Raw genomic sequence first — 23921 nt, 5'->3', positions numbered from 1 at the left:
CACAATAGGAACTCCCTTTCTCTGTGTAATGTAGGTACCTTATAGTGCGTATTTCCAAGTTCTCCATCCTATCCTGTGTGACACCTTGCTAGTGTTCAAGAATTGTTTGTTACTGTGGGAAAATGACCCACTCACACATTGGAAATTGGGACTCAGGACACTTACTACATGGTTTCTGCTGAGAGGCCCACTATAATTCTCATCCTTACTCTTCTATAAGTCATTTCCCACCCCTTACTCTCCACCTCTGGTTTCCTTCAAGATCTTTTGTTTTGGGGTTTTTGTTTTGTGGGTGGTTTGGGGTTGTTTTTGTTTATGTTTTGGATGGGCTTTTTTTGCACTTTGATGTTCTTAGGGGTGTGTGTGTGTGTGTGTTTTAATTTGTTTGCTTATTTGTTTTGGTATTTTTCCTGCTTGGTGTTTTCTGCGTTTCCTGGATCTGTGGTTTTGTGCTTGTCATATTAATGTACTCTTTGGAAAGTTCTTGGCCACTATTACTTCCAATGTTTCTTCTGCCTTTTTTCTCTTTCTTCTACTGGTATTTTGATATTGTTCCCTTTCCCTGACTGCAGCAGTTATAATCTACTTCCTTGAAGTCTTGTCCCCTCTTGACTGTGCTTGTTTTTATTTTTCCTCAGCTGAAACAGGAAGGCTGGAGAGGGCTAAAATTCCCTTTCCCAAGCTGGGATAATATTGCAGTATCACCCTTTGACAAAGTCTTGTCCTCTGACAAAACCTTTCCTCTGGAGAGTAGGCCTTAGTGTTAGAGAATATTCTAGAAGGGTTTCCTGATGGTTACTCTTCCTCTTCCCCTGCCACAGCCCCCAGGGGATTTTTCTTGGAACCTCAAGATGTGAATCTGGTGGGTTCCTGGAGGAAAAAAACACAAAAGTTGTGGTCCTCCATCTGATGGAAGTGCCCCCTCCCCCAGGAATTTCTTAATTTCTTGCCAGTCCACGCACAGCCTCCAGCAATTCATCAAGATTACCATTTAAGTGTTCCCACCAGATGATGGTTCCAGAAGCTTCTTTTCCAGGTAAGCAGATCTCAGCTGTGATTATCTGTATGTGCCTATCTCTCCAGATTTGGGGATGGCAATTTGCCCTGTTTTCTCAGTTCTTTTTAAGAATTTTCTTGTCTAAGAAAAGTCATTGATTTTGTTTACCCATGGTTTTCTTGGTGTAACGTCCACGCACTTTACATGTAAGATTCACTTGGCCATCTCTTGTAAACGTTCTTTGATGAAGTATTTGTGCAAATCTTTTGCTCATTTTGCTCATTTTTAAAAATTTGAGTTATTTGTCCAGTTAATAAATTACCACAATTTTTATACATCCTAACTAAAAGTCCTTTATAAATGTTTTGCAAATCTTTTCTCACACTCTGGCTTACCTTTTCATTTTCTTAACTGTCTTTAAAGACTCAAAGTTTTTTACTTGTTAAAAATTAAAAATTTTATTAAAATTTTTATTTAAGTAAAAGTTCTTTATTTTTGGTGTAGTTCAGTTTATCCATTTCCCTGTCTTACAGTTCATGCTTTTTGTGTCCTATCTAAGAAATCTCTGCAAAACCCAAGGTCACACAGATTTTCTCCTGTGTTTTATTTTAGAAATCTTATGGCTTTTACATCCACATCTATGATCCATTTATTTCTTGGTTAAATTTTGTGTACGATGTGAGATAAGAATAGAGGTTCATGTTTTCCACGTAGATATTAAATCGTTCTAGCACTTTTAAAATTTAATACACAATGTAAATTTTATCATCGTAATAATGATTTTTGTTCTTGTTGCAAAGCTTTATTGTTTCCCTTTGGTTCAAGGCTTGGGAGAGGGCTCCAGGGTGGTTGGTTAAAAAGCTGCCTAGAGGCGGCAGAGAGGGGCTTCAAGCAGAAGCCCTGACCCCTAAGGGGCTCCTCAAAGGCCACTGGAGGCTCCAAGTCCTGCTTGAGGGTGAGCCTTTGAAATAGACACCAGCCGGCCCCGCCCAGGGACCAGGCGGGTTGCTGTGGTCGGTCAGGTGGTCGCCCCTCTTCTCAATGAGCTTCACCTGCTCACCCAGGAAGCAGCTGCCCAGGAAGCAGAGAGCTGGGGGGTCTGCTGGTTTTGCATTTTCGAGAGAGGCTGGGCCAACTCACGCTTCACCTCGGCCAAGTTGCAGAAGTGGCCCAGGAGCTCCAGGGCCACGTCTTCGCAGTGGAAATAGAAGCCCAGAGGGAGGTAGGTGTCGGGACCCACAGATCAGCTCCTATCTGGGTGGAATAATTCTGAAGAATCTTGGAGCTCATGCTTGATCTTCAGTGAAGAACTAAGCTCGAAAAATGGTGTTGGCTGGTTCAGAGACCAAGGATGGCTGAGGGATCCGATGGTTGAGACTGGGAAAAAGGTTGGAGGGTGGTTGGACGCTGGAGCAAGGGATGTCCCAGGGTCTGTTGGTTCCGAACACTGTTGAAACAAGAGACATATTTGCTGCACGCTGAGCACACTGCTTAATAATAACAATCTTGTGTGTGTGTGTGTGTGTGTGTCTTTTTAGGGCTGCACTAGTGGCATATGGAGGTTCCCAGGCTAGGGGTCTAATCGGAGCTGTAGCTGCTGGCCTATGCCAGAGCCACAGCAACGCCAGATCTGAGCCACGCACGTATGTGACCTACACCACAGCTCATGGCAATGCCGGATCCTCACCCCACTGAGTGAGGCCAGGAATCAAACCCACAACCTCATGGTTCCTAGTCGTATTTGTTTCCACTGCACCACGATGGGAACTCCAATAATAATGATCTTTTTTTAAAAAAAAAATGTTATTCAAGTATAGTTGATTTACAATGTTAGGCCAGTTAATAATATCTTAATAATAACCTTTTTAAAGTGTACAGTTCGGTAGTGTTAAGTACATTCACATTATTGCACAACCAATCTCCAGAACTTTTTCATCATCTCAAGTTGAAACTCTATGCCCATTATTTAATAACTCCTCATTCCTCCCTCCCTGCAGCCCCTGATAACCACCTACTTTCTGCCTCTATGAATTTGACTGCTCTAGGTACCTCGTGTAAGTAGAATCGCATAGGAGTTGGGGGGCATAACTGGCTTATTTCACTTAGCGTAATGTCCTTAGTTTCATCCACGCTGTAGCATGTGTTAGAATTTCCTTCCTTTTTAAGGTTGAATAATAATCCATCATATATAGAGAGAGATACAGATATATAGATAGATACACCACATGTTGATTGCTTCCAGCTTTTGGTTTTTGTTAATAATGCTGTTATGAAGGGCATGATTTCTTCTAAGGACAGTTTTTTACTATTGAATCTTGACACTTTTATCACATATGTGTGGGTCTATTTCTGGGTTTTCTCTTTTCTTCCATTTATCTATGTCTGTACTAATGGCAATACCAAACTGTCTTGACTACTGTAGCTTTATAGTAAGTATAAAATCAAGAGGTCTGAGTTCTCCAATATCATTCTTCTTTTTCAAAATTATTTTGACTAATTGAGGTCTTTTGCCTCCCATATGATTTTTAGAATCAGGTAGTCAATTTCTACCAAAAAGTTTTCTGGGATTTTGACTGGGATTATATTAAATCTATAGATTAATTTGGAGAAAATAATATTTTAACAATTCAGTCTTTCAAACTATGAACATGGTGCATCTCTCCCTTTTTGTGGGTTTTTGTTAATTTTTCTCAGGAGTCTTTTATAGTTCTCAGTATGCACACCTACCGCACATTTTATGAAATTTGTCCTTAAGTATTTTATGTTTTTCATGATGTTTTAAACTGGCTTTTAAATTTCAATTTCCGATTGTCCGTTACCATCTAAGATTTTAATGCCAGCCCGAAACAGATGATTGTCTTTCCCTCCCCTCAACCATGGCAGGTAGCACAACTGTGGGAACAGAATTTTCTTTCTTTGGCACTTCTGCTGAATTGTCCTTTATGTGGAGAGGAGTTTGAAATGCTTCTACTAAGCCAGCCAATATTTTGTTTTCCTTTGGAGCCTGGTGTGGAGAGAAGCAAAGCCATTTCTAAATTGGCATCTTGGGTTAGATTCCAAGACCTCTGCACACAATTTCTTAACTTACCTTGATTGATTTCAAGACATTCGAGTTCATTTTCTTCAATTGAAATTTGGAAGTATTACATGTTGTTCTCTTCATATATTTTCACAGGACACCTATACATATTTCTCTTACAATCACCAGTCGATGCAGTTGCATTGTCCATAGTCAGGAATGTTTGCCGGCGAAGTTCTTAGAAATCTTGTAGCCCCTTCCCACAAAATAACTTCAGATTCACAGTTGAAGTTTGGTAGGTGAGAAAGAATGGAGGAGAAGAAAAAGAAAAGGGCAAAGATAAAATGAGCCAGGCCCTCAGGTCAAACACATAAATGATGAAACACACATCATGAAAGGGTTGCTGGTAAACAGCAAAAAGCCATGGGAAAGATAGAGGCAGTTACAAAATAGATCATGTCCACTTCTGAGTTTTATACCAGGCAGAAAGTCAATTTTTCTGTTAGGGAGAAAAATGTCTGCAAAACCCCAGAAAGCCATTAAAATAATAACTATGAGGTGAGAGGAAAAAAAACAATTTCTTAGTTACTTGGCTTATCACTCTCACATTTTAGAGAAGTTTTGTTAATGGCCCAAATGGATCAACAGACACTCTTCTTCGCTTGAAACTTGGTTGTTTTAGCAAGTTACTGCAAATTAAAACTCTTGTGTGCCTAAAAAGAAAGATAATAAATTCCGAAGGTCTTGGTTCCCTACAACTTCTCGGTGCATTTCTTTTTGTTTGACACCAGCTGTTCTTCAGATTGAAACACCATCCTCAGAATTACTTAGTTGCCTCCAGTACTTTCAGGAGTACCTCCCAGTGTCAAATCAAATTGCTTTTCCTTGTACGGTCTATCCCCTCAAAGCCAAACAGCTCAAGAAGAAAACAGTGCAACCTCGGTGCCAAATTAATTTGTTCATTGACAAAATGTTTATTGAGCACTTAATATATGCCAGGCACTGAGGATATCAGCAGTGAAGTGAGGTCCCTGCCCTTCCGTTTTGCTGGGAGAGATAGATAATAAACCAACAAGCATATGTCCCTTGGCGGTAGATATTATGAAGCAAAACAAAGCTGGAGCAGAAGGAATAGAGAATGATGAGTTAGGGGTGGTAAAATAGATTGTTTAAGTCAGGGAAATGTTCAGTTTAACACACCTCATATACTAATTTGTAATTCCATGAAGACTGGTACTTCTGTAATTGCCTTCATTTTCCACCTGGTTGAGAGCTTGACACAAAGTTGATGCTCAAGAAAATCCACTGGAAAGAGTAATATATGCAAAATGCCTACATTCTAGACTTGAATTTGGATATGTCTTGATATCATTGGACTGTGTTTTCAGTCCATACTTGGGAAATGCAAAGCTCATACTTTGCATTCCTTTTTCAGAACAGTTGTGAGATAATGCCAGGGGAGCAGGAAAAGCAACAAGCCAGGGAGTCACAGGTAGTCGCTTTATTTCAGGTCCAAAGAGGCTGCCATCTCATCTGCCCCCTGGCTTCATCTCAAGACTAAGACCCCCAAAATAACCTTGGATGAACTCATCAGTCATAGTGGTTCTAAGCCCAGTTACCTGGCATTCACACAGCAAAGGATGATGGTCACTTAACGAAATGCTGCAGGGATTGATTTATTCATTTAACAATTATTTTCAAAGCAACTACTCATACTTAGAACCATGCTAGAAGGAACAAACTATTTCACCTCAGTCCAGAATCTAGCCCTCAGCCACTTAGATTCAGGAAATAATATTATTCATACATTGAGATGATCAGACTTTTGATGACAAACTACCTGTAATTAACTGTAATTAAAATAACCAGAAATGATAATTAATTCATTAATTTCTACAGTAATTTAGAATACTTCTAGATGGGCCAGCACTGAATATTTGTGGGGTCAGGACAAGAATATAAATGGAGGCCCAGGAGTAGCTGTCGTGGCTCAGTGGTTAATGAATCCGACTAGGAACCATGAGATTGCGGGTTCGATCCCGGCCTTGCTCAGTGGGTTAAGGATCCGGCGTTGCCGTGAGCTGTGGTGTAGGTTGCAGACACAGCTTGGATCCCGCATTGCTGTGGCTCTGGCGTAGGCCGGCGGCTACAGCTCTGATTAGACCCCTAGCCTGGGAACCTCCATATGCTGCAGAAGCAGCCCTAGAAATGGCAAAAAGACCAAAAAAAAAAAAAAAAAAAAAAGTGAAAAAAAAATGGAGGCCCATATATCATGTGTCTAAATATCTAAATTCTGTATTGTTTGAAATTAAGCTAACAGACTGTGAGTGTGTGTGTGTGAGGTGGGGGCAGAGCCAGAGTCCCTCCTCTGTACCACACCACAGGGTGGGGCCAGCCCATATATCTAGATTCTGTTCATGTTTTCCTGCTAAAAGCTTGACCACCCCTTGTGCCCAGGGTTATGCATCTCTGCAGTGAGGTTACTCCTCAGGAGTGTGGCCCTGAGGAAGAGGCCACACACTGCAAACAGGATGAGGACATTTTGGCAGAGAATTCTAGAATGTTCCAGAAGGGGGGTGGGGGTCTCCAGGCATGCACCCTGTCCCCATGATCTCATGGACTCCTTAGAGGAGGAGAGCCAAAGGGGGGGCCATTTTTTTTAAGGCAGCATCCATGGCATATGGAGGTTCCCAGGCTAGGGGTCGAGTCAGAGATGTAGCTGCCGACCTATGCCACTGCCACAGCTACTGCAATGCCAGTTCTGAGCCACATCTGTGACCTACACCACCAGTCACAGCAACACCAGATCCTTAATCCACTGAGCAAGGCCAGAGATTGAACCCACATCCTCACAGATACTAGTCGGATTTGTTTCCACTGAGCTACAGCAGGAACTCCCAAAGTAGAGCCATCTTAAACATGGCCCCCAAGGCCATGACCCAGGGCACATCCTGCCCACTAGTGAGGTACTAGAAAGCCAACAGAATGCTGCTGGGGAATTCATGCAAAATGAGGGTGATTTCGCCAACTCTGAAGCTGAGGCCTAGGTGACCATCCACGTCTCCCAGAGTAGAACACCTCCTGGGCCACAAGGATACTTATCTCTCCAATACAGGTGTGCATCTCCTGTGATAGAGATAACACAGTTTGCTTCCCCAACTGCCTCCTTTTCTCTGAGTGTCAGGGGCTCCAAAGGCTCCCCACAGACTGTAAGAATAGGGCTGAAATCCAGCCCTCCCCTTGCTCACCAAATGGGGCTGCTTCTTCGAGGAGAAGCACCTTTTTCTAATTCACACAAAATGCCATATGGGAGACCTGTTGCCCACCCATGTCTAACTATGTAGGCCTGGGCAGCTAGGCTCCACCCACTGACACCACTCTCAGAGCTCTGGAGCGCCCCTTGTGGTAGACTGCAGGGAATTGTTAATAGGACTCTCCCGAGACCATTGTAGTTCAAGAGGCTCCCAAAAGAAGAGAAGACTCCAGAAAGCTACCGGTAAGCATTCAGATAATAGACACCTTCATAATCCAAAGGTAAACAGCTTAATTGACCAAACTAGGTCTCTGGTAAGAATACAATACATAGTTGTATTGGTAGCCCTTTTACCATGCTATTTGCTTTGTAATCAGAATTAATCAAGACCTACCCTCTCAACTTTCTCATGCATATGACAAATAATCAACTACTCCGATCAGGAATTAACTGAGGGAATAGATTGGCAGTGATTCTTCTTTTGGATGTGAGACAAGAAGCTTGAAAATATAATCAAATGCTCTGTTATTCTAATGGATGACAATAAGAGGCAATTTCAAAACAAGCCTCTCTTGTGAACTGTTGGGCCTTGATGACACAAGAGTGATTTTTCCATTACTGAGATGAGCAGGACAGTACAAATAGAGATGGGTGATGTCTTCCTGACAGCTGAACCAAGCTTTAGTTTAGATTCAGAGAAACCGTCTGTTTGAGGCAATCTGTGCTGCGTCAAGGTGGGCCATCATTTCAGTGGACCTGGTGACTCACTCTAGAAGAAATAATGTGCACAGGATTTGCTTCTTTTTTTTTTTTTCCTTCTTTTAGTTTACTGCCTGGAACCCATTCTGGGAATATGGCTTACCTCGGATGTCTAATGCTAGCCTCTTTCAGGGATGATCCGTGGGGGATAAGAATGAGGATGAGTTCCTGTCGTGGCGCAGTGGTTAATGAATCCGACTAGGAACCATGAGGTTGCGGGTTCGATCCCTGGCCTTGCTCAGTGGGTTAATGATCCAGCGTTGCTGTGAGCTGTGGTGTAGGTCACAGACGTGGCTCGGATCCCGCGTTGCTGTGGCTCTGGCGTAGGCTGGCAGCTACAGCTCCGATTAGACCCCTAGCCTGGGAACCTCCCATATGCCGCAGGAGCAGCCTAAGAAATGGCAAAAAGACAAAAAAAAAATGAGGATGAAGGAAGATATAGGAAGGGAGAAAGAAGAGGTATCTGCAGAAATGCTTAGATCTGAAAAGAAGTGTTGCAGGGTGAAGGCTATTGGGATCTGGAGGCAGCGGTCCCGTGCAAATATAACATCTGTTTCCCTGGGTTCTGCAGTGGCTTCTAGACACAAGTTCTATGGGTTTCCTCCCTGTTACCCTCTAAACTACCCCTGCATGCTGAGGATCCTCTCCTAACAGTCTTTGTACCATGTGGAAAAATGAGTGTATCAGTCCTAGTTCCGTCAGGGAAGCAGAACCACTATGAGCCATGGAAGAAAGGACTTATGATAGGAAATAGACCTGGCCCATCATGGGAGAGGCTGGGGTAAGGAAGGTCCAGGGAAGGGGGTTGGAGGATGGAAGAGGTCACCCACCTGGGAGTCAGAAGCCTTGCATATCCAGCTGCCACAGTGGAGAAGGAAGCCTAAGAGAAGCGATGGGAAGCTCTTTGGGGCTACATATACATCCGATGGTGGCCCTGGGCTGCTTTTGGGCAACAGTATCAGCAGTTGGGAAAAAGATCTGGACGCAGAGTGAGGACAAGCTAGGACCCACTGTCACTTCTCCTCTGTTGGTTGCCATGCCCAGCCACTCTTTTCACTCTCATGTCTTCCAAAGCTTGTGCAAATTCCTCTTTTGGCCAACTCTGACTTGGAGCTAAAGGAAAGAGATCCTTGGGAATGGAATTCCAGCTTACCCTATCAGCCCACTACATACTCCCATGCTAGGAAACTAGCAGCAAATTCACTGACAGAACTCCCCCTGCAACCAGCACAACACTTGGACAGAGAAAGCGTGGAATGGATGGATGGATGGACAGATGGACAGAAAGCTTGAAAGGATCCTTGGACTGATGAGACCAAGTTTTACTGTCCAGAAGATGGAATATTTAAGAAAGTAACTAAGAGTTTTCCTGCCAGGATAGGAAATGTTTATGTGGTCTAGTTGAGTTTTGATGGACAGCAGTTTTTCTGAACTGTGTTGTGGTACTCATGATAACAGCAGCCAGAGTTCCCACAGTGCTTTGCTGTAGCCAGATTTAAAAAGAATTTTTTTCAGAGCCAGCCCAAAGCACATGCATATTTAAAGCATTCTTTTAACCCACAGCGTTATCTGAGGGGAAATTACCTTAACACAAGTTGCGAAGATTCAACATTGTTAAAATGCACAAATTCATTGCCAGAGGTGCTTAGAAGAGCTCCTGGGAAGAGATGAAATGTTTTATTAGACACAAAGTGCATCCGAGAGATTTATTTTCTCCATCTCTATTCACCTATTTGAAGGAAGTGCTGAGTTGTATATTAACACTTTAAGGTCTTGACCATTTTTCATCTTGAAAAAGAGAGAGAAAGTTTGTCATTCCAGGAGCATAATCAGTCAAGGCGGCACACAATGACATAGTTAATTCGCCAACAGAATTTGTTGCCATAGCTCCAGCGAGGGACAGGGTAGGTCAAACAATGGCCTTTTTCACGAGTGCAGCTTTCACCACAACCAGCCTGTCCCCACACAACAGGCCATCATCGCGCCAGTGCAGAGCACAGTAATTGTTAATGAACCACAGCCCAGAGGGGACAAGAGGAGGCTTGTGGCCAAGACAGCAAGAGCACCCGGCAACTTGGATCTCTGCTCATTCAATCCCTGGGACACGACTAGCTCCTTGGAGTTTATGCTGAACCTTTGGTCAGGTGCTCCCATAAACCCGGAGAAAGAAAACTTTCACCCCGTGACACAAAAGAACTCCAAAGGGAAGAGAGGACTCTAAAAAAGGAGGGAAGGCAGGTCAGGAGCAGACATGGTGGGTCACCAGGAATGCACCATGAAAGAGGACACCAGGGACAGTTGCCCTCCCAAATTCTGGCGCAAGGTAATGTACTTGCTTTCTTACTGATTTTTGCCTCTTTGATTATCAAAGTAGGTTCAAAAACCAAAGTCCTGTGCATTTGTGAGTGTAGTGGACCTGTGATAATTAATGGAATCACTCTCAAAATAGAAATATCCTCTCCATCTTAAGGTGATTTAAAAAAAAAAAAGAAAAGAAAAACTGGTTAATGGTTCTTTATCCCCTGACTAAGGTGCAAGCATTGTGGACAGCATTAGATCATAAGGACAAATTCTTTTTCTTTTTTCTTTTTTTTTTTTGTCTTTTCTAGGGCCACAACCTCGGCACATGGAAGTTCCCAGGCTAGGGGTCTAATCGGAGCTGTAGCCACTGGCCTATGCCACAGCCACAGCAACGTGGGATCCTTAACCCACTGAGCGAGGCCAGGGATCAAACCCAACCTCATGGTTCCTAGTCGGATTCGTTAACCACTGAGCCACGACAGGAACTCCCTCAAATTCTTTTTCTAAAAAAAAAGGTTAAATAGATATGCACCAATATATATAAAATACATAATCAACAAGAACCTACTCTATAGCATAGGGAACTATCTTCAATATCTTGGAATAACCTCTAATAGAAAAGAATCTGAAAAAGAACATATATATATTTTTTTTTTAAAAAAAAACTTAATCACTTGGCTGTACACCAGAAACTAACACACCATTATAAAACAACTACACTTCAATTAAAAAAATTTTTTTTTAAAAAGGTAAAAAAGGTCAAGTCAGTATGAGTAAATGTATGTAATTCAAGACCAAGAATGATGGTGTGGGAGCCTGAGGGCACTGGAGAAATGTTTTCAGAAAATGTTCATTATCTTATAAGTTAAGAAAATCTTCTAGTAGTAAAGTCACAAAATCCTGACCAGAACATCCACTTGTGAATTCCTTGCAGTGCAGCTATCCTGTAAGTGGTACTACCTACTGTGGTCTTTTACTTGGGGGCGAGGGTTCCTAGGGGAAATGTGCATTTTAGTGGAGCCCTATTAAACCAAATGAGTTCTAGATGGAAAAAGTCGAGGTGGTGGGACCAAATAAGTAAGAAGGATTCTAAATGATGTCAAGAAGAGATTAGGACCAGCAGTGATGTAATTTCTGCTTCAAAGTAAAACTGGTTTTACACCACTCCCCAGAGAGTGGTTGGTTTCTCATGCCTTGGGACGCTGGCCCTGCTCTTCCCTGTCCCAGCACTCCTTCAAAACTTTACCAGGCGCCTTGGAGTGGCCCTGGAATGGCTGGTTAAAGCACATAGGCCTTAGAAAGTGGCCGGGATGATATCCACCAGGCACTTGAGCTACATGACTGGTAGACCATGTCCACCCATCTGTCCCTTGCCCATATTATCGCCTCCCCATGATATCTCAGATTTGGTGTGTTGAAGACTCATGAATGTCACCATCTCCTTTCACCGAGTTACTGGGGAATCGGGAGGCATTGTGGTCATGCATTCATTTATTCACTCATTCAGGCCTCATTCCAAAAATAGATTTGAAGTGGTATCAAAACAGCTAGATTCAGTTCTAGACTGGGACAGACATGAAAAACTGGTTTGATCCTTCTGTGTACGGTCATGTAGAATTAAATCTGCCTAAATACTACTCTGTATCCCCATACCCATTGTGAATTGAAAAATAGCCAGAGGCTTCTAATCTCACAATCGACTAATACCATCACTTATTATCAGAATAATAGCTGACATTTTAGTTCTTAGTAGGTGACCTGTCCTGTTCAAGTACGTTACATGCCTTACTTCATGTGATTATATTCAGTGAAAGTGCTCAAACTCCTAACCACTGTTAGTTTGTGCCTCAGTTTCTCAGAGTTAAATGGAATGGGTTTATTTAGCCTTCTTGGCTAAACAAGATGAATTATGGTATTAATTATAACAATAATAAAGAAGTGACTGCATTAACATTTTAGTCATGCTTTTCAGTTCTCAGTATACTTTTCATATAGAAGCTGACCCCAATTTCTGTAAATATAACTTTCTAACTGCCAGCCTTTTTGGGCACCCCTAAGCTGACACGTGACATCTCTGGCTATTGCTAATGGTGCTGGTTTATCAGCATCATCACTAAATATTATATCTGAACAGTGAGGTTAATTATGAATTTAATAATATAACTACCCTTAAACAATCAGAGTATAACCTAGTCTGCCCTCGATGTCTGAGGATTATTCAACCAATCATGAATTGCATAGTACTGTAGTATTTATTTATTTGTTTATTTATTTTGTCTTTTTGCCATTTCTTGGGCCGTTCCCGCGGCATATGGAGGTTCCCAGGCTAGGGGTTGAATCGGAGCTGTAGCCGCCAGCCTACCCCAGAGCCACAGCAATGTGGGATCCGAGCCATGTCTGCGGCCTACACCACAGCTCACGGCAACGCCGGATCCTTAACCCACTGAGCAAGGGCAGGGACCGAACCCGCAACCTCATGGTTCCTAGTCAGATTCGTTAACCACTGCGCCACAACAGGAACGCCTGTAATATTTATTCTCAAAAAAATCCACATGTAAGTGGACCCACACAGTTCAAACCCATGTTGTTCAAGTGTCAACTATATTTTTAATCTAAGAATGAGAATTCCCTTTAAATGAAGGAGTTGGGAGTTCCTACAGTGGCACAATGGGATTGCGGCGTCTTGGGAGCACTGGGACACAGGTTTGATCTCCAGCTCAGCACAGAGGGTTAAGGATCTGGCATTGCCGCAGCTGTAGCTTAGGTCGTAACTAAGACTCATGTTTGATCCCTAGCCCGGGAACTCCCTATGCCACGGGGCAGCCAAAAAAAAAAAAAATGGATATTCATTTTCTGCATATTACTTTACTACAAATACTTTAGTATTTGATTGGCATTTATTTGGAAATAGGAGAATGCCTGAACATTATCTCAATTCCTCTTTCCCAAATGCTGTGAGGTTGATATTATTTTTATTCTTATTTTCAAGTGAAAATTGAGGCTCTCAGAGGTTATGTAAATTGTCCAAGGTAGTAAGGAGAGGGCTGGAATTCAGGTTCTTGGAATCCAGTTTCACTTTTTAAATCTACACTGTCAATTAAGGTAGCCACTGGCCACATATAACTTTAAATTTTAATTAATTATAATTAAATAAAATATCAAGTTTAGTTTTTCAATCACACTAGCCACCTTTCAGGTACTCAATTGTCACATGCATGGGAGTTCCTGTTGTGGCTCAGTGGGTTAAAAACCCAACATACTGTGCATGAGGATGTAGGTTCAACCCCTGGCCTCCCTCAGTGGGTTAAGGATCTGGCGTTGTCGTAAGCTGAGGCATAGGTCGCAGATGCGGCTCGGATCCCGTTGCTGTGGCAGTGGTGTAGGCCAGCAGCTGCAACTCAGACTCGACCCCCTTGCCTCTTTCACATGTCACAGGTGTGGCCCTAAAAAGAAAAAAAAAATAGTCACATGTGGCTACTGTTTACCTTGTTTGGATAGTCCAGATACAGAATATTCCAGCATTGCAGAAGATACTATTGGATAGTGCTGCTTTAAGCCACAATATCTCTTTTTGGTATGTTGACACATTTTCTCAAAATATATTGCATTTCTGTTAAAGTAATATGGATTTAAAATTTTGCCATAAAATCTCATTTATTTCAAGTTTATTCATTTGCATAGCACCAAGTTAAATTTGATCTGCAAACTAATAATATAGATAAGAGTCAAGGAGACATTAAATGCACTTCAGAGACCAAAGATTTTAAGCACCATCAAATAACTCCAGAAGCTCTCACTTAGATGCAAGCAATTGATATGCTAATTATACATTTTTAATTTATTCATTATAACCAAGATCCCCTAAAGTGCCCTGGTAGGAAATAATGTGGCTAGCTAGTTCTTTCTGCTATTCCTAAATTTTATGTAAAATCATCTCCTGCTAACTTACCTTCCTCTCTTACTTTGGATAGTAAATTGGTAGCATAGAATACTTTGATGCTGAAAATTTTACTGGCTCAGGATCTAATTCCTTGCTTCTTCCACTATACCCAAAATTCCCTGGCAGGAGTGCTCCTGTGGGCTCCTCAGAGAGCCTGGTACATGGGAGGGGTTCCAGAAAAATCTCTTGATTGGCTCATAGAGACCGTTCTTTCAAGATGCCACTCAATGGAGTTGACTCTGATTTTCTACAAAGAGTTCATGGATCAAAATGAAAACTCTCTCTGTCTTTCATTTCTTCTTTTCCCTTTACTAGTCTTTGCTGCAAAGTCTTCATGCTGAGATAAGGGCTTCCTGTTTGTGAGAAAGAGATATTTACTGGGCATTCAGGGGAGGGGTGGGGGTGAGAGATGTTTGCTGGGCATTCAGGGGAGGGGTGGGGGTGAGGAGTGCCATCCAGCCCCAGGATTGGAAATGAAATCTGCCAGCTCCTTCAGAAGGAACAGTTACCTTCCTAGGGCACTAGTCATGGGTTAGGTCGATCAGTCCTCGAATGTTTATGTTGAACACATTTGCTAAATATTGTGCTGGTTCCAGGTACTAGGATAGATGAAGAGAATTTTGGGTTATTTAGAGACGAATGGCACTTGGATTCCTAAATCTTTAGCTGAGGTGGCTTCTTGCAACTTGCTTGGTTTGACCATACCAAATATCAATGTCTTTTTAGAAAAAATAAAACTCAGGTCCTCAATTTAGCAGTAAGTTTCAAAGAATATGATTTGTCACTTCCTTATCTTCTTTAAGGAAAATGTGTATAATGTTTAATTAATAGAAACAACATAAGTGTATGTTGAATATTTAGTCTTTATTTAGAGGGAATTAAACAATTTAGAACCTTCCAAATTTCTGAGGTTTAGAAATCTGAGTATTTTTTCCCTGCCACCTGTGGGAACCAATCTTTGATTCGGGAAAGGCTAGAAAGAGATCTCTTTGTTATCAAGCCTTTGCCATCTCCTGTATCTGTGGCAGAGTCAGGACCATTGGAAAAACTCAACAAATGTGCCAAAAAGAAAACCACCTCAACTATCTGAGCATTTTTTTTCAAAGCCACTTAAAGGGAGAGTAGATGTTACATTTTTACTTTTTGTTCCAAAATGCCATTAGGTGCTTACCTGCTCAGCCTTCTGTAATTCCTGCACACAAATCTCAATATTACGGGAACAGGCATTTATTTGCACAGCCTTCAGCTAACTCAGCACAGTCCTTGTCCCCTTTGGAAACTGCATAGTAGACTGACCCAAGGGTCACATGTCCTCCTAACCCAATTAGCAGGTGTATCATCACTGCCATAGGCTGCTCTGCTGATACTTCTTACTCTGAAAGTTAACAAGTGATGCACATGCTCCATTCCTGAGACAAGTGAATGTAAAGTTCTTTAGAAGACACTAATGTCTGTCCCTAAACTATAGAGCCCCAGCCAGTGTGTTCCTCTAAGGCAAACCTTAACTATCTCACATTTAGGAAACCTCACTGGCTTAGCATGCAGAGAGATGGGAGTGAGAGGCTGGACCTGGGAGTGTTTGAAACCTGGGGTTCCCTTGGCCTTCCCAGCCCTGGGAACTGTGGGGAGAAAAGGAGTCTTACTGGTTTCTCTTATTTTTTCCCCTTTATTCTAAGGGACTTGGAGCCAGCTCCCAAATAACATGGAGTAAAGAATGCACAAGAACTGGCATAAAATTAATCTTGCCCCATTCTCACAATGAGACCTCATAATGTGAAGACATATTCTTTATTTCAGTCTGGCCCCAGATATTAGGACATTTAAAAATTTCTCTGTCTTTCTGCAAGCTACAAGCTACAAATCCCCTCTCCCTTTCCCTCTGCCCCCACCTCTCTCTCTCTCTGTCTCTCTCTCTCTCTCTCTCACACACACACACACACACACACACACAGGAAAAAAAGGAATTTTAAAAGTTGGACCATATGGCACAGGACAAAACAAAAAACAGTATCTTTTTCAAAGCTGTCTTTCTCAGTTCCATTAAGTCATAAACAAAAACTACAGAAGCATCATTCATTCATTCATTCATTGTTTTTTTTAGGGCTGCACCCACGGCACATGGAATTTCCCAGGCTAGGGGTTGAATCGGGGCTGTAGCTTCCAGCCTATGCCACAGCCACAGCAACACAGGGTCTGAGCAGCCTCTGTGACCTGCACCACAGCTTATGGAATTGCCAGATCCTTAACCCACATCCTCATGGTTACTAGTCTGGTTTGTTATCATAGCTGAGCCACAATGGGAACTCCTGAGAAGCATTTATATAATTCTTTTGAAAGCAAATATGAGTATGATGAGAAATTTTTTTTCGGCTACACCCACAGCATGTGGAAGTTCCTGGGCCAGAGGTTGAATCCAAACAGCAGCTGTGACCTGTGCCACAGCTGTGGTAATGCCAGATCCTTAACCCATTGCGCCGAGCTGGGGATCAAACCTGTGCACTACAGAGACACCAGATCATTAATGCACAGTAGGAATTCCAAAATGATATTTATTTATTTTTTAAATTTCTTTTTGGCCACACCTGTGGCATATGGAATTTTCCAGGCCAAGGATTAAACTTGTGCCACAGCAGCAACCTGAGCTGCTGCAGTGACAATGCCAGATCCTTAACCTGCTGTGCCACAAGGGAACTCCTGATTAGACTTTTTAACAGTACCATTATAGTCACTAAAATAATCAATCCTTGAGAGTTTGCCTTACATATATGTTTTTACTCTATATATTCTTCGAGAGTGGAAACATCACATTCATATTTGGTTCCTGATGGACTATAGATATTTAATAAATGTTTGCTGAATTAAGTGAAAAGAATGTATATCTGTGTTTACTTTGTATTCTCCTTGCCCAGGAAGAGTCTTGAGTTTGTCCATCTAAGGTCATCTCTAGGTCATGTAGGAGAATGATTGAGTTTCAGCCCAGCCTTTCAGACAGATCTGTGTTGCATGGATCAACTTCAGTTTGACTCTAGCCTCTACATTGATTGACATGAACACTAGCAACAAAAATGTCATCATTGTTTATAAGGCTTTCCACCCCAAATCCTGCCAGACTCCGAGGGTTGCTGTAGGTTTGTGATATCTGAAGACCAGGTGGGACTTACTTAGAGATACTAGAGAGGGTAGACTCACTCTCTACAGCTCTTCCTCAGCTTCCCCCCAAATGGGGAGAGCTGGATCAGCCTCCAAGAGACATGGGTAAGACTTGTATCACATCTGTCCCATATATTCTTTTCTGTGTGGCTACCCTACTTTTCCTTAGGATGGCAACTGAAGGACTTTCTTAAATATCACACGAGGAATTCAAGACGAAATGGAGCATTATAAAATAATTTTGTAGGGTTTTCTCCATTATACATGGTAGGAGAGAGTTATAATCCCTGAGAAGCATGGAAGTCTTCCTACCCTATACAATGTATACCAGTAGGTCAATTAATTGAAAAATAACATAGTTATAATGGAGACTTGTTTTTTAAAATGATAAATATATACATTAAACATTTTATTTAAATTTAAAATAAATATACTATTGATTTTCCAATCCTTTAATTGGGCCACCGATTAGAACTCTGTTTTCCTTTTTTTCATTAGGCATACACATATGCAATGTCTCTGATTTCCATTTTTAGTTTGTTCTAAATTAAGTGAAAACAAGATACTTTCAAAACACTCTTGAGTATAGAATCCTAGATTGGGGGGGGGGATTTTGTTGCCTTTCTTTTACAGTCATCTTGTTGTCACCTAATTCAACAGCAATTTTATTTTATTTTATCATTATATATATATTTTGGCCACACTCATGGCATATGGCAGTTCCCTGGCCAGGGAAAGAATCAGTCACACCTTTGACCTATGCCACAGCTGCAACAATGCTGGATCCTTAACCCACTGCACCAGGCTGGGGATCAAACCCGTACCTCAGCAGTGACCCAAGCCACTGCAGAGACAATGCCAGATCCTTAACATGTTATGCCAAAGTGGGAACTCCCTCAACAGCAATTTTAAAAAGTCACAAGGTTTATCTTGTCTTTCTAAAATAACTTAATTTCTTAAAAGAAACTCTTTTGTTCATCATTTTATCAACTTATATAACATTTAATTAAATTATATCACAATCACAAGTACAATAGGCATAAATGGATCTGGAAAGAAGTTTAGTTAAGTCTTAGAAAATGTACTATTCAACTGGAGGAAGCAAAAGTATCCAGGCATTCTCAAGAGTAGCTTACCTACTTAGCCAGAAGTCTTAGGACACTTAGGGGAAATGGAGAGTGTTGGTTAATTCTGCAGGTTAGTTCATGTAGAGGTTGTTTAAGGGAATCACTACTGTGGCCTTTGGGGCATAAATTGTTACTATAGTAATCAGAGCAGGAAGGAAATCTTTTGTCTTCCATGCTTCAGGGGTACTACATTATTTAATGAGCACCTACTTTGGGATAGGTATTCTAGAGACTGAAAGAGTCACTCTTTTAATGATATAGAATGGAACCATACAAAATCTATGGGATGCAGCAAAAGCAGTTCTTAGAGGGAAGTTCATAGAGATACAGGCCTTCTTTAAAAACAAGAAAAATCTCAAATTAACAACCTAGGGAGTTCCCGTTGTGGCTCAGCGGTTAACGAATCTGACTAGGAACCATGAGGTTGCGGGTTTGGTCCCTGGCCTTGCTCAGTGGGTTGGGGATCCTGTGTTGCTGTGGCTGTGGTGTAGGCCAGCGGCTACAGGTCCAATTAGACCCCTAGCCTGGGAACCTCCATATGCCACGGGAGCAGCCCAAGAAAAGGCAAAAAGACAAAAAAAAAAAAAAAATCAACAACCTAACCCACTACTTAAAAGAATTAGAGAAAAAAGAGCAAATAAAACAAAGTCAGCAGAAGGAAGGAGATAATAAAGATGAGAGAGGAAATAAATAGAGATAATAGAAAAAATAAAAATATATATAACTCACATTTTAAAGTGTGTAAGTCAGTGAGGTTTTTTTTTTGGTAAACATTTTTTGAGGGGGGGGGTAAAACTTTTTTTCACTAAGTTATGCAACCATCAACCCAATTTAATTTTTCATCATCCCTCCAAAGAAGCCGTTAACATTCTTTTTTTTTTTTTTTCTTTTAGTGCCACACCTGTGGCATATGGAAGTTCCCAGGCAAGGGGTCAAATCGGAGCTCCAGCTGCCACAGCCACAGCAATGCCAGATCTGAGACGCATCTGCGACCTGCACCATATCTCATGGCAACACCAGATCCTTAACCCACTGAACAAGGCCAGGGATCAAACCCACATCCTCATGGATACTAGTCAGGTTCGTAACCTGCTGAGCCACAATGGGAACTAGGCGGTCATTCTCCATTCCTTTCCAATATCCCCAGCACCAGGCAAGTACTAATCTACTTTCTGTCATATGGATTTACAGTACGTGGTCTTTTGTGTCTGGCTTCTTTCATTTAGCATGTTATCAAGGTTCAGTCACATTGTAACATATTTTGTTACTCTGTTCTTTTTTGTGGTCAAATAACATTGCATTGTGTGGCTCTACCACCTTGTTTCTCCATTCATCAGTCAGTGGACATTTGAGTGGTTTTCACTTCTTGGTTATTGTGAATAATGCTGTTATTACATTCGTGTATAAGTTTTTTTGTGGACATGTTTTCAATTCTCTTGGGTATATACCTAGGAGTGGAATTTCTAGTTCTAATAGTTAACTCTACTTTTAACTTTGTGTGTGTGTGTGTGCTTTTTAAGGGCTGCACCTGCAGCATATGGAAGTTCCCAGGCTAGGGGTCGAATCAAAGCTGTAGCTGCTGGACTACACCACAGCCACAGCAACGTGGGATCTGAGCTGCGTTTGCCACCTACACCACAGCACATGGCAATGCTGGATCGTTTAACCCACTGAGCGAGGCCAGGGATTGAACCTGCATCTTCATGAATACTAGTCGGGCTCATTACTGCTGACCACAAGAGGAACTTCCTCTACTTTTAACTTTTAAAGGAATTTCCAAACTGCTTTCCAAAGAGGCTGCACCATCTTACATTCCCACCAGCAATGTGTGAGGGTTCCAATTTCTCCATATACTCACCAATAGTTGTTATTTTCCATTAAAAAAAAAAAAACTATACCCATTCTAGTGGTACAGAGTGGTATCTCATTGTGTTTTATTATGGCCACATGGGGAAGTTCCTGGGCCAGGGATCAAACCCATGCCACAGCAGCAACCTGAGCTGCTGCAGTGACACCAGATCCTTAACCCATTGAGCCACCAGAGAACTCCCTTATTTTGGCTTTGATTTGCATTTCCCTAATGGCTTATGCTGTTGAGCATTTTTTTAGTGTATTCATTGGCCATTTGTATATCTTCTTTGGAGAAATATCTATTCAGATTCTTTGCCCATTTTCAATTGTACTCTGTGTCTCAAAGATCCATCTTTGCCCTAAAACAAAATTTCTCAACCTTGGTAGTATTGACATTTTGGAGTGGATAATTCTGTGTTGTGTGGGGTTTTCCTGTGCATTGTAGGATATTTAGCAGCATCCCTGGTCTCTACCCACCAGATGCCAGTAGCACCCTCCAACTTGTGACAGTCAAAACACTGCAAAATCACCTTGTGGGGGAGGGGCAAAAAAACTCTCCTGATCAAGGACCACTGCTCTAAAAGATCCTTCTGTGTATCTAATAAACATATGGAAACATAACTCAGTTTTAGTGGAGTGGTGGAGGCAGAAGCTGGTCTGAGTGGGTGGAAGATGGTATAAGAAAGTGGAAGGACCCTGGGGGTATGAACTGATTTTCCCAAATCTGGCTGGTGAGTTGATTGACAGCATGAGAGATAAATATCACGGTTACAAGTGAGAATTAGGTAACATTATGAGATAAACAATACTTCAGCATAATAACACACAATGAGTTGTAAGACTGTATATGAAGGTATCAACAGTAGGGTTTATCTAGAACTCCTTACAGGACTTCTGAGAAAGGGAATTTCCTGTGAGCTGGTCTCTGGGGGCACTGTCATCCTTTGACCCTGCTGAGCATGAAGCCCAATTAACTGTTAAGTGGCCTTTCCCTTAGCTCTCAGCTTCATTTCTCATGTTAGTCTCACCTCTCAGTGGCGATGTGTACACAGTTGTCTCAGACACAGATGGTTGGATTGTAAGGAACAGCACCTACTAAGCTAGTTTTTTAATAATGGGGAATGCAAGAGGCTGTCTAAGAGAATCCACAGAAAGCTGAAAAGCGGGCCTTAGCAAGGTCAGGGAGCCGAGCAGCTCGAGAAGCGCTCAAAAGGGGTCATTTTTGGGACATAGTTCCTCTATTGCTCTGCCCACAGCTCAGCTCCTGACCCATTCAGTCTCCATCGCTTTCTAATTCCTAAAAGAGGGAATCTGAGGATCTGAGAAACTATGAACTAGGCCATGGCTTGGCTGTCTTAATCGAGGGTCTTAACCCAATTCGCTGGGCTGAGGGGTGGGACAGTTTTCATAGCACGGATGGGGATGGGGTGAGGGAGAAATAAGAACCGTGTCATAGGAGTTCCCGTCGTGGCTCAGTGGTTAACAAATCCGACTAGGAACCATGAAGTTGCGGGTTCGGTCCCTGGCCTTGCTCAGTGGGTTAAGGATCCCGAGTTGCTGTGGCTGTTGTGTAGGCCAGCGGCTACAGCTCCAATTAGACCACTAGCCTGGGAAACTCCACATGCAGCGGGAGCAGCCCAAGAAATGGCAAAAAGACAAAAAGACAAAAAAAAAAAAAAAAAAAAAGAACCGTATCATAGATCCTTAAGCCAGTCCACCACCTGTACAGATTTTGCCCCACTTTTTACCTTCTCAAACATTTTTACCCCACTGCCTACTCCCCTAAATACACAACACATCTCACAGAAATGGCCTTAGCCTTGTTTGCGAGTTGAATACACAGTTACCACCACTTTTTAAATTTAAATTTTTATGTTTGTTATTGAAATGCGGCTGATTTACAATATCGTGTTACACAGTCACCACCATTTACCTAACGCTTTCCTTCAGTGCCTGTGGTACTATGGTCTTGACCTCAGGTGTCCTGACTTTAGAAAGGGGATGGTGGGGAATGGGGGGGATTACCCAGAATATTTTTTCTTTAGTAATGACATGGTAGGCAAATGTCGTATAAACTGAGATGGGCAGTTTTAACAAGAGAAATATATCTGTTTAGGGAGCAGTGTCTGAAACCTCTTCATCCCAATGCCTCCCCATTGTATAAGGGTTGGGAATAAAGACCACAGAGCTGTTGGGAGATGGTACATCCTTCCCACTAGTTAATAAAGTGATGCCCTGCCTTCACAGTCTATTAATTAAGAAGGTAGTCAGTGCATATTTCAAGTTTGCTATCTGAAACTCAAAGGCAATAAAGTCAGAACACTACTCAAGATTTTTTTTTTCTCATAAAGAAGTGAATAACAAATTAGGGCCACAGAGATAGAGTAATCACATTTTGAATGATTTCTCCTGAGCATGCTTTTAATAGCCTGTATGCATCAAATAAGAAGAACAAAGAAAGGCAAAGTTAATTACCTTGGAAAGTCTTCATAAAGTTGTAGCCACATTAGGAGTTCCCGTTGTGGCTCAGTGGTTAAAGAATCCGCCTAGGAACCATGAAGTTGCAGGTTCGATCGCCGACCTCGCTCAGTGGGTCAAGGATCCAGTATTGCCGTGAGCTGTGGTGTAGGTCGCAGACGCGGCTCGGATCTCGTGTTGCTGTGGTTCTGGCATAGGCCGGCAGCAACAGCTCCGATTAGACCCCTTTGCCTGGGAACCTCCATATGCTGCAGGTGCGGCCCTAGAAAAAGACCAAAAAAAAAAAAAAAAAAAGGTTTTAGCCACATTAGCTCAGGGTTTCTCAGTCTTGGTACTGCTGGTATTTGGAGCCAGATAATTCTTTGTTGTGGGAGCAATCCTGTGCATATTGTAGGATATTTAGCAGCATCCTTGGTCTCTAACCAGCAGATGCCAGTAGCACCCCTCCACCCAGGCTATGACAATCAATATCTCTAGACATTGTTAAGTGTCCCCTGTGGGGCAAAATCAGCCTGGATTAAAGACTGCTGAATTAACTACATACATTCCTTCTCACTTCTCATTCTTCCTTGGAGCCCTCTAGGGTTTTCTGTTTTAAACCCTTGGAACCCAACACTTCTTTTCTTTTCTTTTCTTTTTAAGGGCCGTACCTGTGGCATATGGAAGTTCCCAAGCGAGGGGTCAAATTGGAGCTGCAGTTGCCAGCCTACACCACAGCCATAGGAATGCAGAATCCAAGCTGTGACCCACTGAGCGAGGCCAGGGATCGAACCTGCATCCTCATGGATACTAGTCGGATTCGTTTCTGCTGCACAATAGGAACTCCCTGGAACAAAACCATTTCATATCAGGGCCATCTACATTTTACAGAAAATTATTTGAAAAGAAATTGACTGGGTCGAAATTTACTAGTCCATATGACAAGGGCTCCTTGCTTTTCTTCATTGAAAAGTAGTACACAGGAGTTCCTACCTCAGCACAATGGGTTAAGAACCTGACTGCAGCAGCTTGGGCTTGATCCTTGGCCTGGCACAGTGGGCTAAAGG

At 42.1% G+C, this 23921-nt stretch overlaps 1 protein-coding gene across 1 annotated transcript in view; it reads left to right on the top strand.

The window, feature by feature from the left end:
- PCYT1B (phosphate cytidylyltransferase 1, choline, beta) overlaps window positions 10042–23921 on the top strand; it is a 137313-nt gene continuing 123433 nt past the window's right edge. Inside the window, exon 1 of the mRNA XM_013986017.2 lies at window positions 10042–10351. Coding sequence (XP_013841471.1) covers window positions 10280–10351 — 72 coding nt within the window. The 5' untranslated portion in view covers window positions 10042–10279. The remainder of the gene's footprint in view (window positions 10352–23921) is intronic.

The sequence above is a fragment of the Sus scrofa genome, chromosome X, assembly GCF_000003025.6.
Source record: "Sus scrofa isolate TJ Tabasco breed Duroc chromosome X, Sscrofa11.1, whole genome shotgun sequence".
Taxonomy (NCBI): Eukaryota; Metazoa; Chordata; class Mammalia; order Artiodactyla; family Suidae; genus Sus; species Sus scrofa.
This window is presented reverse-complemented; position numbering and strand designations above follow the sequence as displayed.